The 12109-nt window shown below is 38.3% G+C and overlaps 1 protein-coding gene across 13 annotated transcripts in view; it reads left to right on the forward strand.

Annotated features, from left to right (window-relative positions):
• The first annotated feature begins 3054 nt into the window (after positions 1–3054).
• The window catches only part of FIP1L1 (factor interacting with PAPOLA and CPSF1), a 60872-nt gene continuing 51817 nt past the window's right edge, over positions 3055–12109 (forward strand). For 6 of the 13 annotated variants that reach the window (XM_037530474.2, XM_037530476.2, XM_037530475.2 and 3 more), the window contains exons 1-5: positions 3055–3357; positions 4498–4542; positions 4647–4686; positions 7980–8037; positions 9038–9141. In XM_037530474.2, the coding sequence (XP_037386371.1) occupies positions 3273–3357; positions 4498–4542; positions 4647–4686; positions 7980–8037; positions 9038–9141 (332 nt within the window). In that variant the 5' untranslated portion in view covers positions 3055–3272. The remainder of the gene's footprint in view (positions 3358–4497; positions 4543–4646; positions 4687–7979; positions 8038–9037; positions 9142–12109) is intronic. The other 7 variants (XM_037530477.2, XM_037530479.2, XM_037530482.2 and 4 more) reach the window with 2 other exon arrangements.

Consider the following 12109-nt stretch of genomic DNA (forward strand, 5'->3'; position numbering starts at 1 on the left):
GTAGCTATTAGTGATTTATGGGCTTCTCTTTTTAAGGAAGTCTTTATTTTTAAAGCTCACTCAAATGCTACCTCTACACGAAGGCAAATATGATGCAGCTATTTTTATTTTTTTATTATTTTGTAAAAATTTTAAATAATTTTTTACATCATTGTTTATTTTTAAACAATATTTCCTTTTACCCACCCCCTCAGGTATAGTCCCCACAGAACTCCCTTCACCAATGCACCCGTGCACCATCACCTCAGTCCCTTGTGCTCCTCCCTCCCTCCCTCTGATCCCTTTCCATCCCCCTCCCCTGCATTATGTCTCTGATTTATAATTGTCCGGTTTTTTGCTTTGTTGTGTTTTGTACTGTTATTATTATTATTTTTTTTTACACTGATGTCTTATTTGGTTCCCCTATATTCCTGCTATAAGTGAAACCATCAGATATTTTTCTTTTTCCTCTGGCTTATTGATGTAGCAATCTTTATCAATTCTTTAATCAATGCCTTGAAAAACATGTTCATTTCAGCCATCTGAAAGGGGAGAGGTTATGACTCATTAAAATGAAAACTTGAGGGGCGCAGCGGTTGAGCGCTGGGTTGTGAAGCTGCCCACGGCCTCTGCGGTGCCGGTTCGATCCCCGGCTGCTCCCCGGCCACCGGAAGAGGGTCCCACATGGCGCGCAGACCTCTCCTGCCGCCCGCTGCTCCCCTCAGCAGTGTACTTCGGTCCTTCTGCCTGCTCTGCTCCCCGCTCTGGCTCTGGTGAATTCTCTCACCTTCCCGTGCTTCTGACTGTACCCAGTGCATGTATAAACAAAACAAACAAACAAATAAAGTAAATAAATAAAACATGCCTCTAAAAAAAAAAAAAATGAAAACTTGACAGGAGGAAGCATCTTGTTTTACTTACTGATGAATCTATAGAGTCCAGAAGAGTTCCTAATACTGGGTAAACAGTCCATATATTTTTTGAGGATTTATTCTTTATTTATACAATAGCTTGGGTACAGGCCAGACTTGTGGGAGAGTGAGAGGATTCACCAGAGGCAGAGTGGGGAACAGAAGAGGCAGACAGAACGAAAACACTGTTGAGCGGAGCAGCGGGTGCAACAGGAGAGGTCTGCAGTGCCATGTGCCATGTGGGAATCTCTGGCCAGCGAGGAATCAAACTTGAGCTGCAGAGGCTGTGGACAGCTTCATAGTGCTGCACTCAACCTGCTGCACCACCATATTTTTTAAATAAATAAATAGGTGGAGATGAGATATGATTTGTGAAAGAGTTCACAAAGTGGATTATACCTCAATGGAATTTATCAATAGAAGGTGGTAAGGTATTATCCCAACAAACAAGGGAGAAGACTGGGGACAGAGGTAAAGGAATATTCCAAGGTTAAGGGAGATTAAAATAATGAGTTGCTTAGGCAATATGAGATGGGGTGGTATAAGTGTGATGTAAACAGTTCATTTGTGTTTCTGTTATACAATACTCACCTTTCCCTTCTAGGGGAGTTGTTTACCATCCTATCTTTCTTAACAAGTTGAGATCTTTTTAAGGGCAAGGACAATGTTTTACTCATATCTTTATTTTTTTTAAGTTCTTAGCCATCAGATACTCAGTAATTTTCTTTTTAAGATTTATTTATTATGCATACAAGAAATGGGGTATAGGTCAGAGGTGTGTGGGGAGAGATGAGAGGATTCACCAGAGACAGAGAGGGGAACAGAACAGGCAGATCAAGGGAAGTACACTGCTGAGGGGAGCAGTGGGAGGGTTGCTCCCTGGCTGGCCAGGGATCAAACCAGGGATCAAACTCTGCTGCAGAGGCTGGGGACAGCTTCACAGGCTATGCCTTAACCCTTGTACCACCAGGGAGGCCCCTACTCAGTAATTATTTAAAAATAAATAAATAAAAGATTATTGACTTCAGAGCAAGTAAATCATTAATTTATAAAACTAAAATGGCTTTCTGTTGAAAAGTGAGTATTGTTTAAAAACTTTAAGACTAAAAGGGACTTGCAAAATCATCTAATTCCAGCTTTCCCACTTTACAGATGAGAAAACTGAAGCACAGAGAGGTTGCTTGCTGAGGACATGAGATTATATAGTTACAGTTTAAGAACTAGAACACCTGATTTGACCTTTCAGGTATCATCTTCCTTGAAAGATGTGTTCTCAAAAGTATCTTGAAAAGTTGGCATTTTTTACTAAAATAAAAACTATACATACTTTATGATTTATCTAGAAGGACCACTTGCATACATGTGCAAGAAATTGCTTAAAAAATCGAAACTGTACCTTTTTTATTGTTAAAGTGAAAAGTGGAAAGCAATCTAAATGTACAATGAGAAAATACCCATATTTACTTTGTACTAGCCACGCTATAGGGCCCAGTTAAAAATGGACAAGGTTTGACTGACACGGAAACGATCTGAAGACACTTTTGAATTTAAAAAAAAAAAAAGAAAGAAAGAAAAAGGAAACCAGCAGCGGTGAACACAAAACTATACCTTTAAAAATTCGTTAACCTCAGGGTCTCCCGCCAAAACAATGCAACACATGTGAAGTAAATGTACAGAAAATTACAGAAAGATGAACATTAAACAAGAGCTATCTCACAAAAGAGGGTACCGGATGAAGGGAGTCTTTGGCCTTAACAGCAATGCTTTATTTTAGCAGGGAGAATGCATTCATCATCTATCAGTTTTGCTATTTAATTTTTCAAGTACAACTTAATGAGAAACACGCGACGAATCGGTCACGTAAAGAATCAAATAACATCTTTTGCAAGACGACAGAAGAAAATGGTGAAGACAAACGATCAAGGGACAAAAAGGAACAATGGACTATAAACGTCCGCAAAAGCAAGGCTGACTAGCAGAAGGAAGGCTGGGGGAGGGGAAGCCTGGCGTCAGCAGCGCGCCGGGCAAAAAAATGCCTCGCTTCGGAGGCAAACCGGCATTCCATAGGGGCGGGACCGACGGCAGCGCGCATGCGCAAGCAGGCCCAGGTGGCCGCGCCGCGGAAGCGAAGCCACCTCGAGACGCCGCGCCGCTCGGCAGCTCCTGCGCGTGCGCAAGCGGACCAGCGCTGGCGTCTTTGCTTCCCCGCCGTCGCCTTCGCCGCCGCTGCGGCCGTCTTCCTGGGATTTGAGTCGCGCGCTTTCTTCGTTCGCTCGCTCTTCGGCGGGTCGGCCCCACACTCGCGCCCCCGGGCAGCGAGGCTGGGGAAGGGGTTGGAGGGGGCTGTGTAGCACCACCTTTTAAGTTGTGCTCGGGGCGGCCATGTCGGCCGGCGAGGTCGAGCGCCTAGTGTCGGAGATGAGCGGCGGGACCGGAGGGGATGAGGAGGAAGAGTGGCTTTATGGCGGTACGGAACTTCCTGTCCCTTCTCTCTCCCCCGGTTCTCTCGGGCCTGCCTTCCCGGCCGCCAAACGGCCGGCGTCCCGCGCCCTTCACGCCGCCGCCGCCTGGGCCCGCTGGTTCGGAGCCGGCTCCGGCCTGACTTAGGCCGAGCGCGGCGTGCGCGTCCCCCCCGCCCCCTCGGCGCCCGCCCAGCCCACGCCCCCAGGGTGCACCCTCCGGGCCGTGGCAGGGCCCGGGCGCGGGCGCGGGCCATGCCCGCCACCCCCCCTCCCCGCCTGGCCCTGCTCCGCGCCCTGGCTTCTCGGCCGCCACGTTCCTAACTCTTGTTTCTTATATTGCCTCTGAGGTATGTTGGTGTGTCTCTTCGTGCCCCTTGGCTGCGTGTAGGACGTCTTGCCCGTGTGCCTTTCAGAAACAGTTTTTCTGTAATAGCTAAATAAAGTTGCTGCTGTAAATAAAACTAACGTCTTGTTTCTTGATGGTCAGTTTGTATGGAATGCACCTGCAAGGGTACCTCCTTGTCTCAAAGTCGTGCTTAAAAAATAATTAATTAAGAGAGAAAGAAAGAGATGGAATACATTATGGCCCATAAAGAGAACCCCGAATGTCTCCTGTATTAAGGTGAAGTTTTTCTTTTTCAAGAGACTGCTCTTTAACCCACATCCTAGAAGTACCTCATGTCCCTTAGGCTTATGGTTTTCGGTATCATCTCATGTGTTCGTGTTTCCCCAAGTAAATGTAGTGCGTTTTGTATTTACCGCTGGAAGGGGACTTCTTTGACGTCTGGTTTTTAACTTTTATTAAGTCACAGCCCCTTGTCTGTTGCACTAGATTTGAAAGTTAATGTTTGTATGTTCTTGATTGTCTTAGTATTAGAGTGAGAGTGCTCGTTAGGGCACCTTGCAGCTCCTTAATGATGTGACTTTGAGAAACTTTGATTTTGATAAACCTGTAAAATTTGGAGGCAACATGTATGTATCACAGCAATACTCTGAAATGTAAATGTGTAGGGATTCTTGTACAAACATCTAGAAATCTTCAGTACTTTTTAAGCTTTATAGATATAAAAACTGATTTTTTTTTTTTCGTAAGACGTATCTTGTTAAATCATTATAAGGTGATCTAACTTTGGATGTGCTTATAGGCCCATGGGACGTGCATGTGCACAGTGATTTGGCAAAGGACCTAGGTTAGTGCTTGTGATGATCACTTAAGATTTTTCATAATACTGGTTTCTTTAAGAGTGGTTTGTTTGTTAATTTTACTTATTTATTTATGTATTTTTTTTGTTAGATGAAAATGAAGTTGAAAGGCCAGAAGAAGAAAATGCCAGGTTAGTGAAATTTCTTGTTGCTATTTATACAGATTGTGTAAAAGAGTGGTTCCATCAGCAAATTCGTGAGAACTATTTCTTTTATAATCATTGACACAGTTAATAGCATTTTGACTAAAGGTTGGAAGACATTGAATCTGTTAAATCCTATTTCAGGACCTAATCTAACACCATGTCTACTTGCTAGTAGCTTAGGAGACAAAATTTTTGAAGTGAGGGTTTGAATACTTCTCACTGTTCACTACTTTTTACTCTCACGTGAACTCAGTAGTTGAGTATACAGTATAACCAATAAACTGCTGAGAAGAAAGTTTTAGCTTCAAAAATAAAGTACCCCTTAAATTACTTTTACAATGAACATTTTTGATGTTGTAATGCAAAGTGATAATGAAACATTTTATATTTATTTAAATGCAAAGTGGAATAATGAGTTATAAGATTCATTTTCTTTGTTATATTATTAAACAAGTAAGACTATTACAGAATCTAATACAGGGGGGTCAGAAACTTACTCTGAACTTCAGAACAACTCTTGTATACCAGTACATGAATCTGCTGACATTACTTTGCCATATGCCTTACTGGCCTGTAATGAAAGAGGAATTTTTTAAAAAAGTGCTTTTGAAGAATGTTGATAGATTTAAAAGTGTAGGAAGTAACCACTTCATACCCACCGGGATAGTTAAAAAAAGGTAAAAATAGGTATTGGTGAGGTGGTGGAGAGATTAGAACCCTGATACATGAGTAGATTGTAATATAGTATAGCCACTTTGGCCGATAGTCTGGCAGTTGTCAAAAGGTTAAACTGAATTACCATATGATCCACTCCCCAATATATGTCTTAAAGAAGTGAAAACCTATACCCATACAAAAACATGTACATATATGTTCCTATCAAAATTATTCATAATATCCGTAAATGAAAATCCATAAATTTTATCCAATGTGGGTGGATAAAATGGTGTATCCATATAATCAAATACTGCTTGGCAGAAACAGAAATGAAGTACTGATATGAATGAACCATTGATAACATGGTAAGTGAAAAGACCAGTTAAAAACCACTACCTATTTTATGATTCTATATGTGTTAAATATATGGATTAGGTAAATCTGTAGGCACAGAAGGTATTATAGTTTATTGGTTGCCAGGACTGGGGCTAGGGACAAATGTGTACAAAACATTTTTGGGGTAGGTGATAAAAGTGTTCTGTAATTAGATGGTTGTGATGGTTGTATTCTTAAACATACTTAAACGCTGTACAGCTGTATGCTTTAAATGGATGAATTGTGTGGTGTGTGAATTGTATTATCAGTAAAACTATTTTTAAAAAGTCAATAGTGGGAAGAAGTGAAAAGAGGAAATAGAAGTAGCTGAGGAAAATCTGAAATTTTAGTATTCTTCTACACCCAAGAGTACACCTTTGTTGGAAGACTTTTCCTCATTGTTACATCACCTGAAATTTTATTTGATTTTGAATAATCCAGCCCAGCTCCTAGCCCTTATCTCAACTACAAAATTGAGGTTTCTATAGTTTATAGTTATAAAAGTGATTTAAATATTTCTTTATAGCATGTTTTTCAGTTGATCAAGAAACTAGTTTATTATGTGGTATAAATGTTTTTTTATGAAATAATCTTTATTCCATTAATATTTTTGGCTACAATTGTCAAAGCTTATTTTCTGATTGAATATGCTTTAATTTTAATTTCTGAGCTCTCAACTTGATTAAATTTATTAGAGAGAAACTTTTCTGCCTTCTCTGAGCATCACTGTCAGAGTTTCAGATTCCTATTGAAACTTTATATGGAGAACTGTTGCTGAATCTGTTGAATAGAATTAAAATTTTGTTTTGAAAAGGTATATGTTATGTTTCTAGCATTTTAATGGTGATCAATTTAAAAGTCTTTTGGGGGAAGACTGTCTTCTGCCAAACCTGTGTTCTGTTACCCACCTAGGTACACCCTACCTGAGTGGAGTTCCTTTTAGAATTTACCCCAGCTTCTGTGTGACTGATTCATTGTTAAACCTTCGTACTTCTTAACCATTGCCTTACGCTGTTTCCACTTCTATCATGCTTTAGCCATCCTTAAGTTTTTGCCAAACATACTATTTTGTGACATATAAAGCCAGCTAAACTTGTTTCTGGCTACCTAGCACCTTGTTTAAGCAAGATGTAAATGTATTGAAAAGTTATAGTTGCATTTTTGTTTTCTTGGGTTAAGTAGTTTTCTTGGGTTAAGTAGTAGCAGAACAATGAACATTTAACAAAAATTCCAGTTTTTAACCTTACATTTTATTTTATTTGGGGATCGTGTTTCTGAAATACTACTTGGAAATGAAATTGTTAGGGAAACTCTTGGACCAAAGGTATTCAGAAGAGATTAACAACAGTCTAATAAAAGGAACTCTTAACTATGTCAATACTGGGACTTTCTTTTTAGAAATCCTACTAAGTGTGAGTTTGCTTTGTAGGTCATTTTCCCTTCCTTGTCTATTGAAGTTAATGGTCAATTCCCAGTCAAAGTTGTAACTGGTTAAAAGTATAAGAAAACAGTTACATGATAGTAGATTATATTTGATGGTCAGTGGCTACATACTTGAATTTCATGGGACCAAGAGTGTTCTGTTATATATAAATTTTGTTCTAACAGGGCAAATTCAGGTATTAACTGGTCTTTAGAAAGTAATTAGTTTTTTAATTCATCAGAACTAGGTCTGGAGCTCATTGGTGTCAAGTTGGAAGGCAGACTTATATAAATTTATTTTAACTTTAAAATTTTCCTTTTTTATGTACAACAAAGAAGATATATCTAGTAAGACTGGAGAAATAAAAACTAGTAAGAAGCATGTATGTTGACTGGGTACTAATGTAATTATACACAAATCTGAGTATCTTAGGCATCAAGGAAGAGAGGAAACTGTTAAATAGCCCTTGACAATTATAGCAGTACCTGGCACACAGTGGGTGTTCAATAAATATTAAGGATAAGTAAAATTGATTAAATGTGATACGCATTCTTATAAAAAGAACTTCATTGTACCTCACCATCAAATTGCAAATTTGATGTAATTAAATTGTGGAAGCAGTTTTATCCTACTTCCAATGTTAAATACTTGTTCTATGCAAGGCATTAAGAGTAGTGGAATAAAGCATTTTTTACCGTTAGTGTTCTTACCACGCAATGGATAGAATAATTTTAGAAAAGAGACATAACATAAAAATGCCAGCATAATCTTACTTCAGAAAAATAATACCAGACATGTGTATACTTATTTTTGTTGTTTGTAGTGCTAATCCACCATCTGGAATTGAAGAAGAAACTGCTGAAAATGGAGTACCCAAACCGGTAACCTAAGGCTTTGAAATCCATTTGCTTCCTTTTTCAGTTCATTTAGATAGAAAGCCAAAATTTAATGTGACTTTCTGTATCCCTCTTATATCTGCTACTTCATTTGTTACATAATGAGAATAGTGGGAAGAGATTTAGATGGAATACAGCATGTGAAAGGCTCAATGTTTACTCCTTTCCTTTTTTTTTTTTTTTAAATGCTTATGGCTTTCGGTTGTGTCCTGCAACCTGAGTTTGATCATCATAATTTAGCAAATAATTTTTAATATAAATTAACAGTGTCTGATATCAGGCCTGTTAAAAGTGATGTTTTTGGGTGTGAATGCTATTTTAGCATTCTGCTCCTGTAAAAAGAAGGAAATTGCTTTTCTTCATGCTTGAACTTTTTATATGAAAAAGTATTTTGCCTAGGCGATTGGCTTATTTTACTGTTTCTTGACTAAGCATAAGAAAGCCTTTTAGAGCAAAATACAACCTTTATAAACATGACTCTACTTTTTTCATTCAGAAAAAAGTATTTACTCAACCATTTGCATGCAGAGCCTTTTCTTGGTGTAAATGAATGCCATGAATTTGTGGCTGCCCTTTAACTGTTTGTTGCTTTTAACATGACACTGTTGCTATTATAACTAATTTTTTTTACTTGAATATTCTTTTTGCCAAGAATTCCTCAAATGCCTATTTTTTACAGTTTTGTCTTTTGATGTCTTAGTATATTACCTTAGATCCTTTGTGCAAGGAGGCAGTTATAAATAGCAAAAACAAAAAACATGAGGTGTTCTTTACAAAAAAACAATGCTGAGAAAAGTTTTATTTCACATTCTTGATCTTTTTATTATGTAGAATGTCAATTATAAATGAGTTTGAAATAGTTAGCAATGCTGTGAGTTTGCTTTTTTCTCAAACTGTAGCTCAAAAAAGGCACAATGGTTACTTTTTCAGTTAGATGTTGAACTAGATTATTGAATGTCTTTTGTAATTGTTTATATTGGTATAGAAAGTGACTGAGACTGAAGATGATAGTGATAGTGACAGTGATGATGATGAGGACGATGTTCATGTCACTATAGGAGACATTAAAACGGGAGCACCACAGTATGGGTAAGTTGTTTTTAAGTAACAACTGTGTGCTTCTATAAAACCATTAGTGGCTAATTCTGTTGTACATTTTCCATCTTAGTATGATATGAAACGACTCAGGTTAAAATTTTACCATGAGTTGCTAAGAGAAAATGTGCAACTATGAGTGGTAATGGTTGTTAACTTACTGTGGTAAATATTTTGCAATTTATGCATATATCAAATCATTTCGCTGTACCTCTGAACTGAATACAATGTGCAAATATAGGAATTACATCTCAATTGAGAAAGCTTCACCATGAAAATCTTTCTTAAAGGTAAAGTTAATTAGGATAAAGTTACATGGAAGTGGTATGTTCGATGTTAAAAGTATAAAAAGTGCTTTTATAAGTGAATTGAGTACTACAAATTCTTTAGTTAGAATTAGAAAACTTTAAAATGTAGTTTGCATCTGTGTTCTTCATTTTTCTACTTATCCAGACTTGAGTTAGGTTTTAAATTTTTTTCCAATAAAAACAGTATCAAAAGTACTTCTTTTTTTCTCTCTTCAGTTTATATTTCAAGTTGTTGATTGTCTTTTAGGCTTTTTAGGTCAGTATGTTGTCTCAAATTTTATATTCCATAAAGTGGATCAAGTGAATGGATTGGTATTAACTCATTGAACACATAAAAAATCTTGCAGAAATATTAGAGGGGAGGGATGATATTAAAGTGCAGATTGCGGTTTTGTTATTTGAGTAAGAATTAATGTTTTCTACCCGTTTTTTGAAATTGGATGTAGGATATGGTACTTATACATGGGGAACATCGAGTATCTTCATTAATTTCGCTATAGTTCATTAAACAACTTTATCTGAAATCAACCAGTATATGCATATGTTTTAATATTTCAGCGAAATTTTCAAAAATTATTTCAGAACGTTTGAGGGTAGTCAGTTATTATTATAATGGTCAGTTTTGTATTATAGCATGCCTATATGATTTAAAAATCCTAGTAACTTTTTAGGAAGCAGAGTCAATAAGGGACTAAATTATTCATGTTAGGAATAAGTAACTCTGTGTGCTCCTCATTCCCATTTAAATAATTTTGGGTTTATAGCATAATCCTAGTATATCTTTTTTCTAGCTTCTCATTCTCTGTCCTTAGCCCAGAACACTATTTTGTATTATTGGTACTCAAACATTGTTAAATGAATTAATGAAATGATCAAACCTTTCAAATTGATAATGATGATTCTGATTGACAGTAACAATTTAATTTAGGCTATCTAATACATTTTGTATTTATAGCAGTGGAGGTTTATATAATTATTTGAATATTTTTATTGCATTTACCCTTATTTTTTAAGCAGAAACAAAAATGATAGTGCTAATGTAAATGAATGACCTAAGTCATATGAATTTACTACATTGGAGGCAAAAATAAAAGGAAATTATTAGGCAAACCAAAAGCAGTGAGTCTTCACAAATCCTGCTGGACTTGTGAGGGTAAAGAGCCAAATTAAGTAACATAAATGTGGTGATATCATGAGCATTGTCTGTCATTTGAGGTCTCACATTTGCTCTGTGGAAATTGAGCCTTTTTCCCTGCCCACTTCCCTATGATCCCCTTCTCCCTAATTTCTCTAGTAATTGTAAGTTGATTTTAGTGTATTTGATTTTTCCACTCATACAAGAATACATTATACAAAAAAGTGGAGAGCAATCTGTAAACTTTTTTTTTCAAGATTTATTTATGCATATAAGAATTGGGGTACAGGCCAGAGGTTTGGGGGGTAAGAGGAGTCACCAGAGACAGGTGGGGAACAGAACAGGTGGATTGACTGAAAGACACTGCTGAGGGGAGCAGCAGGAGAGTCAGAAGAGGTCTGCTGTGTCATGTGGGTATCTCCCTGTTCGGGGATTGAACTCATGCTGCAGTGGCTGTGGTTAGCTTCATAGATTGGTCTTAACCCCTTCTGCCACCAGGGAGGCCCTTCTTTTTTTTTTTTTTTTTTAAAGATTTATTTATTTATGCATACAAGAACTGGGGTGTAAGCCAAGGTGTGGGGTGGGGTGGGGGTGGTGGTGTGAGAGGATTCATCAGAGAGGTTGGGGAGCAGAACCAGCAGATATACTGAATTACACTGCTGAGGGGAGCAGTGGGTGAGGCAGGAGAGGTCTGCTGGGCCATGTGGGTTGCTCCCTGGCCAGCCAGGGATCGAATTCATGCTGCAGTGGCTGGCAGTAGTGTGATAGCGCTGTCTTTAACCCGTCTGCCACAAGGGAGGCCCTATCTGTAAACTTTTATTATAGAAAATTTATGAAAGGTCCATTGGATTTTAAATGACTTGCACAACTAATAATTGATAAACTTGTGTCTGAACCTGAGTCTTTTTTTTTTTTTTTAGAGGCCTTTTTTTTTTTTTTTTTTTATTTGTTTGTTTTGTTTATACATGCACTGGGTACAGTCAGAAGCGCGGGAGGGCGAGAGAATTCACCAGAGCCAGAGCGGGGAGCAGAACAGGCAGAAGGACCGAAGTACACTGCTGAGGGGAGCAGCGGGCGGCAGGAGAGGTCCGCGTGCCATGTGGGACCCTCCTTCAGTGGCCGGGGAGCAGCTGGGGATCGAAACGGCGCTGCAAAGGCCACGGGCAGCCCCGCAACCCAGCGCTCAACCTCTGCGCCACCAGGGAGGCCCTGAACCTGAATCTTAACTGCAAATTTTGTTTCTTCTTCCCCTCTGTTACATGTATAGTATACATTTTTTAAAAGTACAGCTCAGTAGTTACGGCCAGTATTGGTATATGTATACACACATGTGCATGCACACATACACACACATTCATCCATGTAACTGCCACCCAGATCAAGATATGGAACATAACTAGCCTTGTAGAAACTTCCCTATTGTTTCTCCTCAGTCATTAACCACCTGCTTGCCATCTAATGTTGTTCTGCTTTTGCTCTAGACTTATTCTTTTTAATTTCATGTAAATTGATTCACTTT

This window comes from Talpa occidentalis, unplaced genomic scaffold (assembly GCF_014898055.3).
Source record: "Talpa occidentalis isolate TD23 unplaced genomic scaffold, MPIMG_talOcc4v2.1 talOcc4.6, whole genome shotgun sequence".
NCBI classification, from domain to species: Eukaryota; Metazoa; Chordata; class Mammalia; order Eulipotyphla; family Talpidae; genus Talpa; species Talpa occidentalis.